Genomic DNA, 24257 nt, shown 5'->3' with positions numbered 1-24257 from the left:
CAAGTGAGATAATTCCTTATATATTATAAATGCCTTCCCCTCAGAACAATTCTCAAAATTTAGCTCTTCCAAACTGTCTTTATCAGCCTCCTACAGCCCCCGAAGAAGGTCAACGTCTTCGTTGACCTTTACACCTTGCTGCGTACATCATGGAGATGTCTTTGGTGAGAATAGAGTCCCCATATAAGGATTGAAGACCTCCAGGTGATATAGCAAACAACCATTCTGCCTTCGTTAGACTTAGACCAAATTCCTTGAGGGTAATTTCCTTATCCTTGCTTCTTTATGGAGTTGTCTTATCACACTCATAAAATATATGTAGGGAGGTCTCTCACTCTTTGTAAGCTTCATACAGGGTGTGTGAATAAAATCTGCCGCTTCACAAAAACAATAACTACAAGCTTATTTATAATATTTATTGATCAAATAAAAACGAACGTCTTTATTAAGATATAGAGCAGCTATCTATTCAATGTAGCTGCCGTCTGCGGCCAAACCCCGCTTAATGCGGCTACGAAACCGAGAACAGACATTTTGGATCTGCGCTGCTTCTACCTCACTGAATTTATCCTTGATGTAGGTGATGCGAGACTGCTTGGTGTTATGGAAGGAGCGGTTGGTCATGTTCTCCACGGTTGACCAGACAAAGTAGTCCAACGGGTTCAAATCCGGTGATGAGGGAGGCTAAGAGGAGAAGGGTACGAACGCAAAAAAAAGAAAAAAATCAGAGAAGAAACAGAGCATGTTCGACGACTTGGGGTTCTTCAAGATGTTCAGCAGCCTGAAGCTTTTGAGCAGCCGCCACCCTTGAGTCTTTTCAGTCAGAAGTTGGCCTGTCTGACGCCTGTAGGGCTTTCACCTTAAGTCCTCCTTCACACAAGCCCTCGCAGTCCACTCGGCCACGCCCAGGTACCTCGCTATGGCTCTCATAGAACGCTGGGGGTCCTCGTCGATGATGTCCCTGACGTTGTTGATGAAGGTGACGTCTCGGACAAACCTGGTGCTCTTCTCCTCATTATTCTTCCTGTCAACAACGTCCATCGGGTCCGATGACTCCTCCAGCTGCTTCTTGAGACTTCTGACCGTTCTAATTGGCATTGACAGAAGGCCAGAGATGTCAGCATTGCTTAATTTCATGTGATCACTAAGTATAATCTGAATAGCAGCGCACCTACGATCTCTCTCATTGAACATAATGACTTTTCTTGGGCACTTAAAAGGATGCTATCGCTACAAGTGGTGAACAATAACTGAAGCTTATCACCTAGGAAAAATTTTAACACCAAAAACAGACGGATCAGACATCATCTGATGGAGTAATGTCGTCTTTAAAATGTGGCAGATTTTGTCCACGCACCCTGTATTAAAAAGTTAATAGGTCAATTTTTGGTGGAGCGATGTAAAACTATGCCTCCTTGCTCTATGGGTCCTTCCCAATTGTCAGTATACTTTTTTGTGTATTTGTGGAGTATGGTGTCATGGTTCTCCTTTGACTTTTTCCACAAAATTCCACCTAAAGACTCAAGGACAAACGATACGGACTTGTTGCCCCACCAAAAATTGGCTTATTGAATGTGAATTAAAATAAGGTTACTCTACTTTATTTTGCCAGGGTGCACTCTATGGACTAAGGAACTCCTTGCCTCATCACGTCATATTCAAAAGAAAATAACATATGAATGTATATATCTAGGGCATTAAACGTTTTAGCGTGCGAGTTTTTTATCTCCTCAAGATGTGCTTATTATTTCATTCTTGAAGAAACAACATCTAAGGGTTGAGTAACTGCGCTTGAGTGGGTCCATGAAAACGGTGTTGTAATTAGTTTTTATTGTCAAGGTTACCATGTCATGTTTTGATTTCATTTTAATATATAAACATGTCATATCTTATGTATAGGGATGGGATTTTTGGAGAGCTTGAGGAGGTATGAGGAGTGATACTGAATTAAGGCCCATGTTAACATTAGTTGCCTCGCACATATAATTTTTGGAGGAGAGGGTAAATTACTGTTATACCTTCTACATTTAAAATAGTGTTAGGACAGGTAAAATATTATAATTAAATATAAATAAGTTATTATTAATTAATTAGTTATTTCTTTATAAAATATACAGTTGAAGCAGAAAAATTGTTTACAATGGACAATACGAGAATCTATTATAGAATGCATAAAAAGGAGAGCACACAACAATGTTTCTTCCTTTTCTATTCACTAAATCATATAATGCTAGAAACCTGTAAGCGAAGGCTCAAGCAACCCACTACCAATGTGTTAAAAGAACAGAGAAATTACTATAATCACCGACATAAGCTTAAAAGGTCATTTGTCGACCATTTGTAATATTTTGATGGAAAAAAAGTATACCTTTTTTTTAAATAGTCAAATATATAGATATATAGTCAAAGATTAGGTTTATACAATGCATAAATCACAGTTTTTATGACATTATTTAATTCTGATTTCAAGTATATCATAGGTTTTAGATATATGTGCAAATGACCTTATGAACTTATATTATGTAATTTATCAGTTCTTATATACCATTTGTAGCGAGTGCTCTTGAGCCTTCCCTTACAGGTTTATGATATTATATATGGCTAAATTGTGTAATAAAATTCATATCCCAAAATATACAACTCTAATTAGGTGAGTAGACAAAACGTACAACTTCAAAACGTCAACCGTCAGAACCTCGACTGACAGAAGATCGACCGTAGAATTTAAAATGAAAGGCTACTCCAAATGTTGAAACGATATATCCCATTCAAACATTTTCCTCCTGAAACATAGCCCAGCAGCACCATTTTTATATAAACTACCAGTAATGGGCCTTCCCAATACCCCTTATTTGGTGGTATTTTCAGTTACCCCCGTTTCCCAAAATGGGAATAAACCCACTGCTACTATTTAAGCAACCACTATGAGCCCCTCACAACCAATATGTACCCCCCAACAAATGTTTGAACTGTTTTCGGGTACGGTCTGATCCCAAAATGGGATGAAACCCACCTTCACTATTTAAATTTACCCCACCTCCGCCGAAATTTGAGAATGTTTCGAGTATCATCTCATTTTGAGACCCGGCAGTACCCAAAATAACTCCAAATTTCGAGATATAATGGCAGGTTGTGAGGGTACTTTACTATTAGTTTATGAAGGGGGGGTGGGGTAAATATCTGGGGCTGGAAATGTCCCTAGTGAAATGTCGTAGAAACAGTTTTTCTTATTTTGAAATGTACTATTTTCCAGTCGACGTTCTATGGGTTGAAGTTTTGTCTATTCGACATTTTATCCATTTGACGTTTTGTCCATTCGACATTTTGTCGGTCAATGTTTTGTAAGTCGACATTGAGACCTACTACCTCTAATTATTTTTCATAAATTGCCTAAACATGTGTGAAGAAAGTTGGGAAATATTAAACCAATATCAACAACACACCTGTATTAAATCGTGATACGTAACATATGTTGTGATCATTAAGAAAATAATGATTAAAAATTGATTGAATACATATGTAATTAGGAGAATGTAAAAAATTATAAAAGGTAAGCTGCTTTCACACCCTGCTATCCCACCTGTACAATACCTTAATCTATTAATTCGATTGAACTCTTCAATTACTTTTAATAATTATTTACAGTATAGAAAAAAAATGATTAATTAAAGTAGGCTTGTATTTGAATTTTATTAATAAAATAAACGAACAAAAAAGAAAATATCTGATGTTGACAATTCAGAATATGAGTGACTACACAGGACCAAAATTACACCCCCCTCCACATAGAGTAGTAGCTAAATCAGCACAAATAGCTAATTATTCCACATAAGTGCTGTAGAATGACTCATGTATCCTACATAAGTTTGCCAGCACGTTATACTCTCCCTTTCTATCTCGAAATTGGAAATAGCGACAGAGGACAGTCGAAATTCAATTATCGCAACCTTTGAATAATAAGGAAATAACTTTGGTACGTCAAGCGCCGGAATGTTCAGTAAACAAAGGAGCAGGATTTCGACTTTTTTGAGTTATTCGGATAGTTAGCACTTCGAAAGGTTCTCAAAATTAGATGGAAGGTCTCATTGTGTGAAAGGGTATACTTAAATAAACCAAAGAAGCAATCCAAACAAATCAAAGCATTCCAAATTTCCAATTCGTTTAAATTTAATTAACAATCGGTTCAAAACAAAATGTTTTGATCCTTATCTATCGAACAAGTTCGATTTGGAAATAATATTTCAGACATCATTCTTCTTCTTGGAGGAAAGTAATGGGTATCTTTGAGCCAATTATCCGAATAACTCGAAAAGGTCGGAATCCTTCTCCTCTACATATTCTTCTCTTCACTTCACATTCCTCCACTTGAGCCACAAAAGTTATTGCCTTATTCTTAAAAGGTTGCGATAATTGAATTTCAATTATCCTACGTCGTTGTCTCCAATTTCCAGATAGAAAGATAAATTATGGCGTGCTGGCTAACTTATACCGGAACCCCCCTGACCCTTTGAAACTTGATGGATATTTTAATGTCTATCAACTATCTTCCCTAATCATGAAATGTGTCAACTACAGAGTGTTAGGCTTTGATCTGAAAATTTTAGACCGATTTCAGAGCCTTATAAATTTTGTACAACCAAATTGATTAGTTCCATATACACAAATTTTTAAATTCCCATAAAATAATTACTTTTTTTTTAGAGATATCATTCTATAAACGAGTGAAGTGAATTATTAGTTGAGTGTCTGGAAGACACTACATGCTTTCAAACACAACCACTACGTACGTACGTACAAACACAGAGAAGTATGATGTGTGGGAGACGGAGAATAAAAAAAAAGAAGAGGGGGGCTTTAAGGGAAACTCGTTCCTACATTCATTTATAAAAAGTAGGAAAAAAGTGAACGTATGCCCATAATATACTTATATGGATTTTAATTGTTTTATAACTAAGAGAAAAAAAAATCACACCGAAGATAGGCGAGAATGCTTACTTCAAAGGAAGAAATAAACCCCACGAGGATCTTTAAATAATCAACAACCAGGAAGAAAAAGCACACGCAACGACCTTTTTTTTTTCGAAATTTTTAAGGTAGTTTTTTCATTACAAGCTACTCATCTGTAGCTATACAAGTTTGACCTTGACCTAATTTATGACCCATATCTGTATATAGTATTTTGTTGTTCTCTGTATCAGACTTACAACTTATAAAGTTCGATGCTTTAGAACAGTGGTTCTCAAATGGGGGTACACGCACCCCTTGGGGGTACTTGGATGCACTCCAGGGGTACTTGAGATTTTGAAATAATATTTTACAAGTTGTACATAACTCAGGGGCGTCCAGAAGAGGTGGACTGGAGGGGAAAATTAAGGATTTTTGTTTTTACCAGAAAATTGATGTTTGAATGTTTTTTCAAAAAATTGAAGTTTTGAGATTAAGCTCAATTTTTTGTGAATGGCTATGAGCTTTTAAATTTTTCTCCAAAAACTTTGATTTATGAAAAATTTATAATTGAAATATTTTCAAAAAAAAATCCTTTTCTTAAAAGTCGTGGATTTTGAACTTTTTCTCCGGCAAATTTAAAATTTTAAAAGTTTTTTCTAAAAATTTACAACTCAAATATTTTCCAAAAAAAAAATCATTTTTTTATTTGAACAGCTCTGGATTTTGGAATCATACGAACGTCCCTATCCCAAAACTAAAATTTCTTTCTACTGGTATTTAGCTTAAATAAATAATTTACAAAATGGTACATCACTAAAAAAAAAAAGTTGAGAATCGCTGCTTTAGAACGTCACTCAACTTTATATCTTCTTTTTATACTCAGTTCTAGTACTGACAGTCCGAAGGACTGATAGTACCCGTCCTAAGACTCAAAAGGACCGAATTAATAGGGACTACCACAGCACTATCTGAATATAAACATCTAAAAAAATTGAAACATTATATAGTTATATGTAACATAATACTAACTAGAAATAAAAATTATGTTTTTCTCCTCGTCTTTCTAATTGTTTAGTGCGTAGAAAGAGAGAGAGATCTTACCTGTTAGTGCGTAGAAATGAAGTAATCCAAAGAACAGTGATAAATGCATATTCTTGTATATAATTAATCGAGCTGAGTCTCAATCCCTTTTGATTTTACGTGGTCTCTCTACGACTCCATCAATCTGAAAAGGGGGGAAAAAACTATTAGGTATATGGATATAGAATGTAAATAAACATTTAAGACACGTGTTATATGGGTTTTTATCAGGAACCGCAGGTCCAGTTCGGTTCAGTCCAATTTATCAGTCCTAAAAAAAGGTTTAATGTTTGTTTGTTATTAATTATTTAATTAATCTATACTAGAGTAGGTTTGCCCCAGTGTTGCCCATGACTTGAAGAAATTAAAATTAATTAAAAATTCTTGTCCTTAAAATAAAACAAAAGATAAAGAACGAAAAGAGTTTAAGAATAAGTTTGTAGATGTTGGTATGTATTTCTGCACCTTTTTTATAAGGAGATTAAGTAGGTTGGACATCCATTGCCAAGGATATTAAGAAATTAAAATTAAACCTGAACCCCTTTTGCATTTTTAAAAGTGAGATTATAAGTTTTACAGAAGGAAAAATAGTCCATTTGAATTATTCTTTGCTCATTTTTCATTATCCTACAGTCAAAAATCCTTTGCCTGATCCTATCTTCTTTTTTAAATGTTATAATCTCTTTTCGAAAAAAAATCTGCAAAGATACATACAGTAATAATCCCACATAGTATTAAAATAATTTATGGCTGTGTTTAATGTTCGTCCTCCTTGGAGAAACTTAAGTAAAAACGTCAAAAACGGAGACAGGTACCTACTTTGGCTATAAAATAAAAGTTGTTTAAAATTCTGAGATACGTAATTAGGCCTATGTTTCATTCTAATCAGAGTAGATTCCTGGGCTTTGGGAGTAAGTTTGTTTTTTCGCTAATAAGTTGATAAAACAAAATCGATTCCCCTTGTCTCAAAGTATTTTATAGAAAATGCCCCAAAAAATTAAAAATCTAAAAAAAAAAAACAACGAATAATTGTACTAACGGGAAACCACTATACCGAGCAACAGTATATAGGTATGGCGTATCATAAAAGAGCAGACTGATTAACTTTTTGCATGGTTTGCATACGCTATACTCATATACACAGTAATTGTCTGTCAAATAACCACATTTTATAAAAAACATTGTATACCAATGTACGTTGTTTACTAATAAAAAATAAGTATATATATTTGCAAATAAATGTTAACCTACTCAAACAAAGAAAATGGGGAGGGGGGTGCACAATAAATGGGAGAACTGAAAGAAATACTGCAATAACTGCAAAATTTCAGTTGAAGTAATCAAATCAATGAATAAATATTATATATTAGAGTAAGTTAGTAATGGTTTGCCAAATAAACAGAGATTAAACACAATATAGAGGAAATGTACTTTTATGATCTTAACTGGACAAAATCCCCCTCAGAAAATCCTCTGCGCATGGTCAAAATCCACCGAGGGCAGAGATGTCCAACCTAGTTCTCGAGGGCCTACTACTCCTTCTCACTTCAAGTAGTTTTGTTTAACAAAATTGTCACAATATCATCAAAACGCGTACAACAAGAATAATACGTACAAACATTGAAAAATATTTCTCAACTAAAGGAATATTTGAAAAATTATCTCTCCTGGGAGAGGGGGGTAAGGCTCGAGAAGTGTAAAAAATCGCAAAAATTTTCTCGGACATGAAGATTTTCACAGTTGATCAATTCTACAACCGCATGAACGACTCCTAGCTAGCAGAAACAAAAGAAGAGTTCAAAAGAGATTACCACGCCAAATATCCAGCCCAAAAAATGGCCCTCGGCGTTATGGCCTCTGATGGAAAGGAGATGTCTCTGTTTTTTTTTTTGTTTTTTTAAGCTGGACAGAAAATCGGACAGAAGTCCTACTATAATGTGTTTATGTACACCATCTTGCCATAACTGAAGACCTTTTACCCGGAGGGTAACAACATGTGGACTCAGAATGGTTCCCCCTCTCACACGTCCGCCAACTGCCTAAAATTTTTGTGCAGATAACAATGCTCGATTCTGTTCCAAAGAGATAAGGCCCCCTTCCTCGCCAGATTTGATCCCCCTTGACTTTTCTATACGGGGCACTTTGGAGAGAAAAACCAACTGGACCACACTCCCAAACGTGGACTCACTGAAGTCCTCCATTGTGGCTGCATAGGAAAACTAGTCAGAAGAGTTTGCCATCAACTCCTGCATGGCCTTCAGGTAACGCGTAAAGGCTGTAATTGATAATCAAGGTGGCCATATTGAGTAAAAAAAGTTTTGCAAAAAACTTGTCAAAGTGTTTCATTATTTTTTTTATTTTTTTGCCTATTATTGGAAATATAAAGTTATTGATGTATTTCTAAATCCATCTCTCCAGTCCACGTTTTGCTGCCCTATCTATATAGTTTTTATTGCGGAGAACCTGAACAGGGTAACCATTGTCCTTGAAAAATTAGATTTGGCCTTTTTTATGTTTGGCCAAAATTTGAAATAAATATGCAGATAATAGCTTTGTTTTATTTAGCTATTTTTCATGAAACATAATTGAATAGGTTCTGTAGCCGATTAAAATATTTTATGTGACAATGGGGCCCATTATATTAAAATGTTGGACATCCCTACCCTACGACAAAAAATAAATGTTGCCCCTCATTATAAGATTAACTATGTAATGGAATTGGTGCCAAAATTTGCATATAGTTTTGATTTATATAAAAATATTATGATCTACATATGATTTCTACATACAAGTTGAGTAATATGCACAATAATCACAAACAAAAGTACACAAATGACATTTTTATAAATAGTATCCTTTTTAATACAATATAAGAGATCAACTTCCAATATTTTGAGAAATTACATTGATCCTAGAGTGAGAGAATTCTTAAAATGGTGGATTTAGTTTTATTTTATTGAAGCCACACATAGGATTTGATTAAATAAAGGTGGGCATTTCGCAGAGGAAGAGGCGAGATTGATACTTATGGTATTACTGAATTAAGATGTAGAATTACCAAATTTTTAGTCAATTCCGGTTCCAATACCATCTTTATGGATTATTCCGATAAGCTTTTATTATTATGTAACAAATGTTATTTCATAAAGAAATAAAAAAAATGAAATTTTTTTTTTTTTTAAGTTTAACTTTTCATTAATTACAGATAGGAAAAAAAATACATAAATTTATCAATCATAATTTGTTGTAAATAAAATTTTCATTTTAAAAAGTCGATCAGGAGTAAATTAATTTTTTGTTGGCTCATATTAGGGACTTTGGTCCTCGGCCTCTTATCTAATTCCAACTGCATCACTGCTACAGAAAATACCTGCATAACTGACAATAAGCTATTTTTTATTATTTTACTGATTCGGCACTCATGAGATCAAATGGTATTGTACTGCCTCCAATTCCTAACTGAGCTTTATATGCTTGCCCTAGGAATTAAAATATGTATAAAAGAGTGTCCGTGTCTTTTTTAATAAATCCGGGACGGATACTCATGACTTTAACTTGACTCAGAGGATATGGATTCGATTTCAGTTTTCTTTTAAACAATATCATTCAACAAACATACAAAAAAGAAATATTTAATCATGAAGTTACTTAATGGTTTCAGGGTAAACCGTTCAACCCAACTCATACCTTTATTGGTGCAGGGGGAAATTATTGTAAAATTGTAGAAATTTTAAAAAAAGTCCTCAGATTATCAACTACAAAAACTTCAAACGCGAGTTAGAACACATTTTTTACAACTCTGATTATGGTCAACCCATAGTATTAAAAGTAAAAACAAATGGAGTCATTTCTATGCCTTAATAGATGAAGATACTTTGATTTGATAGCCACATAAATTACCTACATAATATTATGGTCAATGTCCGGCAACGACAGGAAATTATACCACTAATACAAAGCACTCGTTGGATCGTTGATGTATCGACCGGTAGTTGCATAAATACGCGGACTAATTTTTAGACGCTTATATCTCAAGGTTCCGTGACCGGAAATAAAAAATTCCAGCACAAGTAACTCGGTAAACCTTTTGCCTTTGTTTTTGTTTGTCTTACTCGCATGAAACAATGTCGTTTGCGATGAATGACGAGGCCAAACGTCATATGATTGTCACTCTCCTCCGCGCCGGTAGGTCTGTCAAGGAGATAATCAAAGACACTAGACTATCCAGGACTACTGTGTTCAAGGTCCAGAAGCTTGTCAAGGAGGGAAAAGATCTGCCCATACCTCTGGAATGACTCAAGATTGGCTCGCTGCCAACATGCCATTTTGGAACAAAAACATTGGGCCACCTCAATCACCTTACTTGAATCCCCTTGACTACATTGTGTGGTGGCAAATCGGAAGAAGTCCTGTACTACCCGCCAACCGAATTTGGACTCATTGAAGGCCAGTGTCAATGGGCAGCCATGGAAGACCATTACATCATCAATGTGTGCAAGGACGTCCGTGGGCACTTGGAGGGTGTCATAGCAGCTGATGTCGGTTATATTCAGTAATTTTTTTAAATTTTATACCAAAATAAACGCTCTATTATATAATTCTCAAAAAAAATACGTCACACGAATTTTAATAGACATTTAATTATTTGCCACAAATAGTTCGCGTATTTATCCAACTACCGGGATATAACATAAAGGTTGAAAAAGTAAAAGCTGAACCGGTGGGTACCGGTCCTTTGATTACGTAACGTTTTCTTTTGCATTTTTATTTATTTATTAATATAATATATTTTATGCTTAAAAGTATATTTTCTCTACAATCTACTTATAATGTATTAAAAATAAAAAGCATAAGACGGGGTTTCCCACAAATTCAAAATAGATACTTTGGGGGATTAGTTTATTAATATTTATTTCATATAGTTTTGGTGGTTGGTTGACTGGAGGGTTAGTTGGAAGATCAGGAGTAGAGCGTGGATACATTTGTAGAGTATAATTTTATCCCTTGGATAGTCGATTTATAAATGATGTAATTTTCTAACTTATTATTGACAACACTACGCAACAAAATGAAGGTCTTGGAATGCCTGCAGGATAAAACCTACAATTATTATTGTTATCAAAGCCTTAAAACACGAATATGACCATTAAAACTTTCAACTTCTAAATGTTTGGCATTTAAAAACTTGTTTTAAAAATCAAGTCATAAGGTATAGCTACCATTCAGTGCCATATTTCGACATGAAAGAACTATATAGATGAAAATCCAGGTAAAAAAACAATTGTTACAAACATTCAGCATTTAAAAAATAAATTATTCATTACTTTATCTTTATTAAAATAACCTTACATTTCAATTTCTTTTTTAAATTCCTCTGAAAAAGGTTTGATTTTGATTATTTTAGTTTTTAATGTTTATTAAGAAATTTAATAAAATAAGCTAGTTAGGCTATGTGAATATATATCATATGTAGAGCTTGAAAATTTTAGAGGTCATTTTCATATTCTACGGCTTTAATAACAATATTAAATGTGGGTTTCAGACTGCGTGCAAAACATGCTGTTGGGTGGTGTAATTATAAGTAATGGAACGATTCAAAAAAAAAAAGTCCAATTCTGATTCTTCAATATTTTAAATAATAGTTAAAAAATACCATTTTACTATAAATATCTAAGAATTACAATGGATAAAATAAATTACACTCTTTCCTTTAATGGAAAGAATATTTACATTCAATAGAGGAAGGCGATTCTTCTTCCCCGTATTATTTTTCCAAAGGCGAGTAATCCCAAAGGCAACTTTTCAAATGCAAATTTTGTAATGTCAAGCTTTCCTATATCCCTTTATAAAACGTATTCTCCTTAAATAACAATATCTGAGCCGACCGTATGTACTAGGTCAATTGAGAAGTCCCAGGCCTAACATATAGATGGCGCTACTAGAACTTTTTTTTTAAATATCCTTTTTAGATAGCCCTAACCCTCAAAAGATGCAAGTAAACATTTCACAGCTGTCGGATGAGTTATAGCATTTTGAGTGAAGCAACTTTTGTTATTGTGAAAAAATGGATAAAAAGGAATTTCGCGTGTTAATAAAATATTGCTTTTGGAAGGTAAAAAATACAGTTGAAGCAAAAATTGGCTTGATGCCGTGTTTCCGGACACTTCCCTAGGAAATTCAACTATCAAGGATTGGTAGGCAAAGTGTAGGAGTGGTGAAATGAGCACCGAAGACGGTGAATGCAGTGGACGCCCATAAGAGGTTGTTACCGACGAAAACATTAAAAAAATCTCACAAAATGATTTTGAATGACCGTAAACTGAAATTGAATGAAACAGCAGACACTCTAAAGATATCAACTGAGCGTGTACATCATATGATTCACGAATATTTGGGTATGAGAAAGCTCTGTGTATAGTGGGTGCCGTGCGAGCTCACTTTTAAACAAAAACAACGACGAGTTGATGATTCGGAGCAATGTTTGAAGATGATCAAGCGTAATAAACCCGAGTTTTTGCGTCGATATGTGACATAGGATGGAACGGGGCTCCATCATTTTACTCCAAAGTCCAATTGAGAGTCATCCAAGTGGACTCCACACGATGAACCCGCTTCAAAGCGTGGGAAAATGCAACAGTCTACTGGCAAGGTTATGGCGTCTGTATTTTGGGATGCACATGGACTAATTTCCATACAAATATATATAAAACCGGATGGAACATTTGTGTGTCCTCATTCAAGGATGGAGTAATCTTGAAGATTTGTTGAGGTGTTATAATTATAAGTCCTTGTTGGGCTCAGAGTAGAATTGAGGATCGACATCGGAGTAATTATTGTCAAAGCCCATGTTTATTTCCTTCTCCTCCTCCTCTCTCGCAACAGCAGATAGTAGCTGGTCTAATGAAACGTCGCCACAGTTAAGCTGCTCTCTTTTAAAACATATTTTAAATTGTCAGGAGTACCCTGTTAATTTTCGTTTTCTTTGATTTTACATACAGACAGTTTATATTAATTGAATCTATAATAATTGGGATCATATTAAGTGAACTCTGATTTACAATTGTAAGTCTTTTTTGAACCAGGTTAGAATTGGGGATTGACATCGGAGTAGTTCCTGCCTATGTCCTTCTTTATTTCCTTTTCTTTCCTTGTCACAGCAGCTTGTAGCTGATATAACGAAACGTCATGACAGCTAAGCTGCTCTCCTCCAAAACATTCTTCAAATTGTCCGGACTACCAAGTTGATTCTCAGTTTCTTTTATTTAACATAAAAACAGTTCATATTATTTGAATCTATAACAATCAGGGTCAAATTAAGTCAACTCATAGTAGAATTGAGGATTTTTCTGGGAGATATAGGTGTAAGTCCTTATTGTACAGAGTGCAATAGGGAAATTTTTCGCGATCAAGAAGCAAAAACAAAACCTTATTAACTTTTTATTAGGAAAGTATAATGAAAAATGTTACTGAAAAAACTTTTACTAATCAATCTTATCAAGAGTTATTAAATATGGCTGCCTCTAGCTCACCCCCACAAGAGGTCTAAACTTAGTGCAGGTTGCCACAATATAATCGGCGAAAAAATATGGCCCCATTGCTTATTAATGTTGCCCTTGAGCTCCTACACAATTCTGCGTGATGTCTTTCCAACCTGGTTCTCTAAGACACTCCACACACTAAAGTCGAGGGGATTGAGATTAGGACTGGAAGAGGGTACGAAGATATTGCCCCAGAAGTCTGCAAAGTGCTCCTTGCATAAGTTCTGTGTCTTCAAGGCCTTATGTCTGGAAGCACCGTCTTGGGTCCACATATAGTTGTTCTCAAGATATTTAGCTTTCAGCCAGCGCAAAATTTTTTACTTCAGGACTTTATAGTAGGCCTCCACTCCGATTTTCTCAAAGAACTTGAAGAAGAAGGGATCCATTTTCTTCCCATCGGAGGCCACGACTCCCAATCACATTGTTAAGGCCGAATATTTTGTCTTCTAGGTGCCCTGGATTTCCTCAGCTGATGATGCTATAAATTAGTCGTTTCTGCAGTTCAAAACCTGGTCGACTATGAAGATCTTCATAGTCGACTGATGACTCTTTAAGTAATTAAGGACTTTTTTGCGTCTTTCAAGCCTTAATTCTTTCATCCTGTCGGTATGGAGATGTCTTGAGTCGTAACAAAGCTCTTAAGGCCGAAGCAATAATTATGAACTACCCTTGATTATCTTGTCCAATATGAACTCGTCAGCCAAGCGGTGCATTGATGCTGTTGGATCTTACTCGATCTTGGCCTCCAAGGGCTTAAGAAAGGTTTAATCTCACTTCAAGCCATTTCCTCCACTTCCTGCCTTCATTTTGGCACCTTTCCCATTCTCCTTTTCCATCCTGATGTTCCGGGCTCGCGGTCATGCTGACAATGTCTGAAATTCTTTTTGGATCAACATCCACGTTGAGAATATCCTAAACCCTTTGTCTTTTTTATTCCTTTTCACTCATTTTTTGTACGATTTTGATCAAATCAAAACAATGCGCAAGAAAAACAACGAATGTATTGAAACATTCCTTGTGATGTCACCTGAAAACTTAATTAGTACAAAAAAATTAATTTTAATAACGTGGAAAATTTCCCTGAGTTACTTTTCTCCAAACATTTTTCAAACTGTTCGTGTGACCGTACTGATCATCGTTTTCTTTTTCATTTTTTAGCATACCCAAACTGCTACCGATTAGCCTCACTTCTCATAAGCATAATTTTCTTCCAATAAATATATTTTAATCGATATTCTGTGAGGCATAAGGAACATTCATAAATGCATGTATGTATATTGTATATATATTAATATGGATATATGATACACACATTTTCTAGAAGCGTTCATAAGTATTAACATAGGCATACATGTACACAGAGGCACTCTAAGCAGTAGAAGATCATAATTAAAAGCAGGATTTCATAGCTAAGGGGCAATGCAATTTAGTTTTTATATGTATAGTCTATATTTATAAGTATATATTATTCTTAATAAGTAACTTTTTGCTTCAAATACAAACTGTTATACAAAAATGTTGTACAAAACAGTTTAAAAATTAAATTTTTGGGAAAAAAATTTAAAATCCACAGCTATCAACAAAAAAATACAGATATCGATAGAAATTCTCAAAAAATTTAAAAAATTCGAATACAATTATTTTTTTTTAATTTGAAAATCCAAGGCTTTTCAAAAAAATTTATATTTTTGTATCATAAATTTTTTTCAAAAATCCATAGCTATTCAAAGAGAATTGCATACTGTTTTTTGAAATTTTAAAATATTTGAAAAAAAAATTTAATTATAAAATTTTTGAAAAAAAGAATTTTAGAAATCGAAAGCTTTTCCCAGAAAAATTTAATTGAAAAAAAATCCTAAAATTATAATTTTTTTTTTTTAAATCCTAAAATTATAATTTTTTTTTTAATCCTAAAATTATAATTTTGTAGATAAAAATTGAGAAATAAAATTTTTTTGAAAAACAAATTCAAAAATAATTTTTTTTTGATAATAACTTTAAAAATCCAAAGCTATCAACAAAAAATATAGAAATATATGTATTTTCAAAAAATTTTAACAATTCGAAAATTATTATTTATTTTTTAACTTAAAAAATCTAAAACTTTTCAAAAAAAATTTAACTTAGTGTTAGTAAAAAAAATTTCAAAAATCCATAACTATTCACAAAGAATTATATACTGTTTTTTGAAATATAAAACTATTTGAACTAAAAAAATTTTAATAAAATAATTTTTGAGAAAAAAATTTGAAAAACGGAAAGATTTTCACAAAAAATTTAATTTTTTGTATATTTTTTCAAAAATCAATAACTATTGACTGAGAATTAAATTTTTGAAAAAAAAAAATTATAATATTAAATTTCTATTAAGAAGCAAACTACCCTTAATTGGGGGGAGGGGGGCTGCAGCCCTCCAGCCTACCCCTTGCAGACGCTCCTGTATATGTTGTGGTGTACATGTAACGATTGTTATACCAGTTGTAACTTGTTTAAGCAGATTGTACAATTTACCATTTCCACATCTTATACTAAGGACAGCCACGCTAGCCCGAGGATAGTGTAAAACCATTGGGGCTTGAGCAAGGGGTCCTATATATAACCCATTTGTCCACGAAATGCTGTACCTTAACTTCTGCGTATACTTCGTGCGTCTGTTGTTTCACAACGAATTTTGAGGATCTTGGATAGCTGCACAAAAACAAATAGGACGTTGTTTGTTGTTTTGGCAACTAGCCAGAAGTGTTTGGTGTCAGTTAAAAAAAGATGACATCGATCAACGCTGTATGTATTCCACAATCGTGGAGCGTTGTTGTTGCGATATGCGTGTACGAGACAGTGTTCAGATTGCAAATTGTTGATTATGAATCTACAATGGCAAGTGTGTTGAGCACAAAATGAGCTGAGATTCAGGATTTCATTGAAAATTTGCTAAGAAATCACTGATGATGAGGCATTCAATAGATCAGGGCCATTACCAGAGATCCCAACTGTTCTGAAATACTAATTAAGAAGTGCTTGCAGATGATTTGTTACACAAATCATACAAGACTCGAAGAGCTCAACTTCTGATAGAAAACACAAATATTGACCTAGTTTTTTTTGTTTTTTATATCTGTCGGACCCAGTTTATGGCCTCCCGGATCACCTGACTTCAGCTCAACGGACTTCTTTGTGTGGACTACAGTTGAGCAACACACACACACCAAAAGATCCCCATGCATCACGAAATCTGAGTTGACGTTCAAAATCCAGTAGTAATTCCAGAATCTGCCAAAGAAGACTGTCATCAAGACCTGTTTCCGTTACCGAGGCCGGGTCGAGACACATTTATTGACACCAATTATATTAGATAATATTTATAAAAATATGCTTTTGTTAGGCACTGATTTGTATTAAAATCGGATGATTAGATAAGGAGTAAATCCTTTTAAAAAATAGTCTTGTTGGTGGTTAAATAGAGATTTCCGTCTTTTTTTTATATAGTTAGTTTTTTATGAGTATTTCTAAACTGATCTAAACTGATACACGGATGATATTTCGATATCCGAAGCGGAAATTTCCTATTCAGCAAAATTTTGTAAATTAAATATAAACTTAATATAATTAAGTTTAAATCAAATCAATAAATACAAGTGAAATACATTGTATAAATATATTTAAATTGGATTAATTTCCCTGCTTCTAAAATATTAAATATTTAATTGACTTAATTATATTGTATTTCAAAACATTTTTGCACGACCGTACATTGCATTTTATTATTCATTCAATAAGAAAATTAAAAGTGAAACTGAAAAAATTAAACAAAACCTTATTGGAGGTACTGAACGCTACAAACTTCATGAGTGCATTCGCCAAACCTCTCCGTGATTGGAAAAATAAAATATTATTTCATCAGAACATTGGTATGTATTTTATTAGGGCTCAAAATAAACCATGCAGCAGTTGGAGCCAGAAAACATTGTATTCAATTAATATTTGGTGCAAATCAATGTTGCCTTTCAGACACAAGTTCAGAAATTTGTAGCCTCACAAATCACGTTCAATCACTACAGCCACAAGTTGACTATTGAGTGCACCAAGTTCCCTGCAGTGCAGATATCAAAGTTTATCAATATGGCCTGATCACCTGCAGCCAATGATGGAGTGTAACGTCAAAAACAACAATAATGGGCCTAATTTATTTTGTGTACCCCACTATTACTAAGCAACTAAATATTTGTAACTTGTTTCAATCACACAGTGGGTCCACCTTGGTACTTTTTTCATGTTGACTAGCAGGTCTCTCCAGTTGATAGTCGTGTCTGTAGATGCAGGGGGCTTGCTGAGCCCCTCAAAGTGTCACACCAAATTCATGGGATTCGATCGAACCCATGTTAAGAACCACTGACCTAGACAATAGATTATCTATTTTTTAATTATGTATCACTGTTACAAATACCAAATTTATAAAATACATTTACCGGATAGTACATATTTTTAGGGCAAAATATCTTCAACTCAGTGCTAAACTCTGTAATCTGGTTTGGATTGTACAATCAAGTTTAAATGTTTCAATGATATAAAACTACATGTTTTATTGAATTTATCTCACTAAATAAACTTGCCCCAAGAATATGCCGTCATCATGCAGGTAAACGATGATGTGTGGTGGTGTTTAGGTCTCAAGGCCACGTTATGCCTCCTCAATTGTTTCCTCTATGCCTTAGGATCAACAATGATGCCTGTCTGGACGTGCTAGAGATCAAAGTAAAGCCCTGGATCACCATTGCTGCCAATGGGAGGCCTTTCATCCGGTAGAAGGACTTGGCTCCCTACCACGCCACGAAAAAAGTCTCAAATGGCTTCCAAACCATTTTGTCGACTTCATCTTGCCATACTTTTGGCCTCCAATTTCGCCAGATCTTAATCTTAGGGATTTTTTATTGTGTGGGTTTGATCAAGCGACAAATCAATCCAACCCCTACATCACCAAAGAGGAAATTATCAGTCAGATCAAGAATAGATTCCAGGATTTACCAAGGGACCAAGTGGCAAAGGTCTGCTCGCACTTTCGACCTAGTATAGAGGCTTTAATTGAGGATGAATGTGATTTTATTGAATAACATAAATCAGAATCTATCAAGTATTCAGTAACTGGTTTTTTTATTATTAATTTGACAGCTGGTTGGAGAGAAAATTGCCCTTGAAAAGAAATCATTTTCCCGGCAGAGATAGCTTGCGCACCCTTTATATATAAATAGGTAAAAATTCCATCAAATAATGGTAATTTTTCTTTTCTCTGTTCTCCTCTTTTCGACATTCCTCTTATTATGGTTAAATAAATAACTTTGAAACTTGCATGAAAATAGCTTTTCCACTTTTTTTTTTTATCTTTTCATAACACAACTTTTTTTTTTTTCGTCTTAAAAACTTCTCAATTTATATTGTATATATGTGAATATTCTGTTTCCCTCTCCCTTACTTCTCCTTTTCCTTGGAAATAAAGGTATAAAATCTTAATAGAAAAAGATTAAAAATGGTATTATACCATTTTATTTCTCTTTTGCAAGTTTTAGTGGATTTTACAAAAAAAAAAAAAAGCAAAAATAATAATTAAAAGAAGTTGTATCTTTTCTTTGTTACTTAGTTAGTCACAATCCATAAATTAAGTCTTTATGTACACACTATAGAAAGCGGGAATCACGCAACCTTATCATCTGCTCTGAAATAAAAAACTTTTTATGGATTTTCTTCATACTTCATGTGTAATGTGTCACCATAAAAACAACTTTTGAACATCTCATTATGAAAAGAAGAAATACTAATCTACGGGAGCCCCGCATACTGCGGTTTCAAACACCGTGGATTTTGCTTAACGCGATTTTCGGAATTATTCTGTCTCTGCGTATAGAGGGATTTATATTTTTTATATTATGATAATCAAATATAAAAAACCAAATATTAAGGCAAACAAGATTTGTTTTAATATGCCTATATATTCATTAGGGCTGGGTAAGAGGTTACAGTGTTTTGGCAAGTACAAAAAAAAAATGTTGGTAGGTCTTTGTTTCTTTTACGATTCTAACGAAGGATATTAACTATTTGTTTTGCAAAATTAGTGCTAACCAGTTTTTTTTTAAAGAAAAAAAATTCAATTTTGATTGGGCAATTTTTTGAGAAATAAATAAGAAATGGACTACTCATCTAGACAATTTTTTAATGCATATTTATGAGTATGTTATTTGAAGTTTAAAACACAATATTTCTATTTTTAAATTCATAGCAATACATTTATTAATATGCTCGCCCGCGCCGAACGACTCATATACATTAAGAAAGAATAACCATTATCAATGTAATTTCCCGCTCCCGCCTTTGCCCGAACCACGCCGGGTAACCCTTTGCTTGTAATATATAAGTTGGTTTTTTTAGTTTCAACTAGCTAAATATAAATGGAATATATTAATTTTTAATGTTAATTTTATTGGATATAGTAGCGAGTTAAATATTGTTCATTTATGTATTTATAATTCCTATTAAAATTGGACAGAAAAGAATTATACATTAGTTTAGTTTATCATACTTTATGCAATCATAATCAATATTTAATTATTAATCATGTTGATCATAAATGTCTACATTCATTTTATCAATTGTAATTCTTAGAAATTTATACCAAAATGGTATTTTTAACTATTATTTAAAATATTAAAAAATTAGAATCGGCAATGGGTTTTTTCTTTTAGAAATCGTCATATCACTAATTAATTTTGTCAGAGATACTAAAATTTTTGCAAGGGTACAAAACCCAAATTGGTATCGATATTTCTACACTTTTTTTTACTAAAAATTTAATAAATAAAAAAGATAATTCAGATGTACTTCTAGGTTGAGTCTGCGGGTTTTTTGCTTTGGGGATCGGGGGTTGTTCTAAAGGTACTTTTCATTATTATTTTTTTATTAAACATTTTTGGTGGAGAGTGTCTAGCTCAGAAATTTGGGTGTTACGTCCTACGTTTAAAATTGGCATCCCATAATGACGACGTAAGTACCTTTTCTAATGGCAATTTTGTATGGTAACGTTTTTTATGAGTCTGTACTCTGGTATTGCCACTATTGTACCGGTATACCGAGTAAAAATATAAGCTTTGTATTCAAATTATCTCAGAAGAATTAAGATACTCATAGGAATATTAACGAAAGTTTGAAACCTTTATTTGATTTATTGGACTTAATTTCACCCAAATCATCATATGGTCTTTCTAATACCCATATTATCCATCGATTACTTATATTTTCATTGCCACGATGAACTTTTGCTGCGTTAATTTGTAATTTGCCACGTTTCCAAAGGATTAATCAGAATGATCCTTGTTGGTGGAAATGAATGATTATTACACTTCGAAGAAGAATTCAATTGTAATCTGGACTCAGTTTTGAGAAAAAATATTCTAGTTTAATTGTGTCTTGACGGAAACATTACTACGTTTTTTAATAATGAAGTATTTTTAAGGACGTCACAAATTGCTTAATAAACGTAGAGGGACTACAAATTGAAAACATGGTTTTTGATATCATTGTAATAAATCCCTTATATTAGGTGACAATAAATCTATTAATTTAATTTAAATTTAAAATATGGATTGTTTCGAAAAATCAAGGACATTTACTTGATCAAAAAGTGATAATCCTACGAGACGAAAAACAATCAACTAATAGCTGCAAAATATATTAAGTTTTGACCTTTGGTAATGCTAATTAATGTACAATTTGTATTAAAATTTCTGAGCTGATTTGATATGCTCCAGAATATTTAATATAGTTAATAACCTTAATTTGGCTTATGAGGCTAAATTGAGGCCTGGATAAGCCCTTTCAATTAGAAAGCTTCTTATTATTTCATTATAACGATGAATTTGTGAAGAATACCTAAAGAATGGCATCTACAGTTTAGAACATTGGTTTCTAACTGGGGCTTTTAAAAGCCTTTGAGCAACCACCAGGGGCGTCTGCAGGATTTTATATATTTGGGGGGGGGTGGAGGGGGCATGGTTTCTTTTAATTTTTTGAAAATTTAAAAATTTTGTACCGCTACATAACGTGATACAATTTTTACCCTTTATTTCTCAAAATTATACTTTTTGTTTCAGAACGATAATTTTTCCTAATCTAAGACAAAAATTCATTCATTTGGAAGAAGGGCTACAACCCCTGCAGACGCCCCCGATCCGCATTACATCGTCAAGCGATATATGATTGATTACATAAATTAAAAATATAACATTGTGTTGGACATATTTTTAAAAACACATTATTTGACATACATAAATAATTTTTATTTACTCTTATTACTAAATGTGTTCTGTTTTTCTATAAAATCAGAATGTCCTTCACGGCAGTAACAAAAATAATAAGTATTTATTACAATTTTCATCTTCCTATTTATGTAAAGAAGCATTTTCATGCCTCACCACATTAAAAAGCAAATCAAGAAATTCTCTATGATAACACGAGGGTACAAATTTTTGATGATGTTTTATAGGTTTCATAGGTTTTACTTAAAGAAACATAAAAATAACTTTTATAAGCAGAAATTTCTATTTTTGTATTCTATAGACAGCAACGATTTATTTATTATATTCAAGCTTTGATGGTTTATTATATACACAAAGAATTTTTAAAAGTATTAAACATTTTAAGTGTTCTTTTCTATTATAAAGCTATATGTCTTCACTTTACGACAGAAAAAAAATATGGTCATTCTGGCCAAAAAGAGAGGAGTTTATTAGACTTTTAATGAATGGTTGCATTTTTATCATTTTTTTTTTTTTTTTGTTTGTACTTACAAGACATTTTCTTTAATTCAGAACAAGATAAAGAAATAATAAAAAATTTTGAATCCGCAAACATGTACCTATAATGTGTAGTTTGTCATTTTTTTTATATCAAGATCTTTCAAGACAATAAATATCACTAAATCCTGTAGTTGATGGGGAAAAGATTTTTCATAAAAACACTTTGTAGGGATGAAAAACAAAAATTTTGTATGTTATAAAAGTCATTTTGATATTTTTTAGGGATAAAAGCAATCAAACCCCCACAATTTTAATGACATTTTGATACTAGAAATAATTATTCGTCGAACAATACAAAATTTTATAATCCTGATTTAACTTTGATATAAAAAATATTATATATAATCTTAACTTTTATATAATATATAATTATAAAATATATCAATCTTTAATTTCGTATTTACGACAATGAGTTTTGTTCTACATGTATTTGCAATTTTCAGTAGCGCCTCCAAAGGATTAACAGTTAATAATTTGTTCATAGAAATACAACCTAATTATTCATCAAAGAATACAAATCTAAGGAATTCAGATTAGCTTTAAAAAATTCAAATGTGAATCACTTTTGATGTACTCAGTACAACTAAGCAATTATTTAAATATAAATGACTTAATACCGAAACAAATATATATATTTGATTAATTGATTATTTTAAAGGGAAATATAAAAGTTATAAGGTTTTAAAGTTGATATTTTCAAATGTGCAAAAATGATGTTCTTCAATAGCTTACAAAGTATTTAAAACTAACTTTTAATGAATCATTATAAAATAATAATACGTGTATTTTGACAACTTAGCTATAAAACAAAAAGAATTTATAGGCATTTTATAGTCAATTATAGGTCTTGTTTTCAAATTTCTGGGATGGTTTGACGTGCCCAAGGGTTTTTACTACAAGTTAAAGTTTTTACATCTTTTATTAGACTTAATTTGGCCCTGATATGGCTTTTCAAATATATAAAAACGATGAATTGCTAATTTTATAATTATGACGATAAACTTTTTTTTTTATATGTGTGATTTGAAGTGTCTCCAAAAGATTCATGAGCATAATTTGTCGGTCAAAATGGAGAATAACGAATGTACTAGTAATATAGTTCAAAGTATATTTATTATTTTTCCGCGAAAGTTTTTTATATACATTAAAAAGCCTCGGGAAAATGTCCCAGAAAATGATTTGTTTTCCTTGTTAGTCAATAATACAAATGTTTTTATGTCAATACAGAAAAAATATATATAATTAATCAATTATTTTTCTGCCTAATGTTTTTGCTTCCTCTCTTTGTTTCTATCTTACCCTGTGTTTATATCATGGACGAGGAAGACAACATGGAATGGGCCGTAGTTATATTTATAAATCAGCTATCAAATTCACAAGGAATCAATATTAATCACTAATTTAAGATCTTCGTCTGTATTTATAGGGACTCAATTCCCGACTAACACTGATTTTTTTTTTTTTACTCAAAAGGAAAATAGCAAAAATAAAAAAGTGGCTATTTGTAGTTCCTTCCTTCTTTTTTTTTTCTTCTGCTTTTACGGCTATGAAAAGGTGCGTCGGGAGAGGAAAAGAAGAGAAACCATTTTACTACAAGTACTTAAAATACATATAAAGTACATTTCTCGTAGTTTTTTGTGTTTTTTATTTATTTTATCACCCGGCACCATCACCCTGGTCAGCCGTTAGATATCAAACACTTCCTTTATACTGAGCAATGTAGATTTATAACTTCTTTCAAAAATGCAATACTTTGCATTTTGTCTATTTGTTATATTTCAATGTTTAATACCTAATAACTTATTGCAAACGATTGTCTAAATCAGTGGTTCCCAACTTTTTACAAATATAGCAA

At 32.8% G+C, this 24257-nt stretch overlaps 1 protein-coding gene across 1 annotated transcript in view; it reads right to left on the bottom strand.

Moving 5' to 3' along the window:
• The window catches only part of LOC121116628 (cell adhesion molecule Dscam1), a 209078-nt gene extending 185226 nt beyond the window's left edge, over nt 1–23852 (bottom strand). The window contains exons 1-2 of the mRNA XM_040710890.2: nt 23702–23852; nt 6049–6172 (exon numbers count right to left, since the gene is read on the bottom strand). Coding sequence (XP_040566824.2) covers nt 6049–6097 — 49 coding nt within the window. The 5' untranslated portion in view covers nt 6098–6172; nt 23702–23852. The remainder of the gene's footprint in view (nt 1–6048; nt 6173–23701) is intronic.
• Between the last annotated feature and the right edge of the window lie 405 nt (nt 23853–24257).

The sequence above is a fragment of the Lepeophtheirus salmonis genome, chromosome 4 (assembly GCF_016086655.4).
Source record: "Lepeophtheirus salmonis chromosome 4, UVic_Lsal_1.4, whole genome shotgun sequence".
Taxonomy (NCBI): Eukaryota; Metazoa; Arthropoda; class Copepoda; order Siphonostomatoida; family Caligidae; genus Lepeophtheirus; species Lepeophtheirus salmonis.
This window is presented reverse-complemented; position numbering and strand designations above follow the sequence as displayed.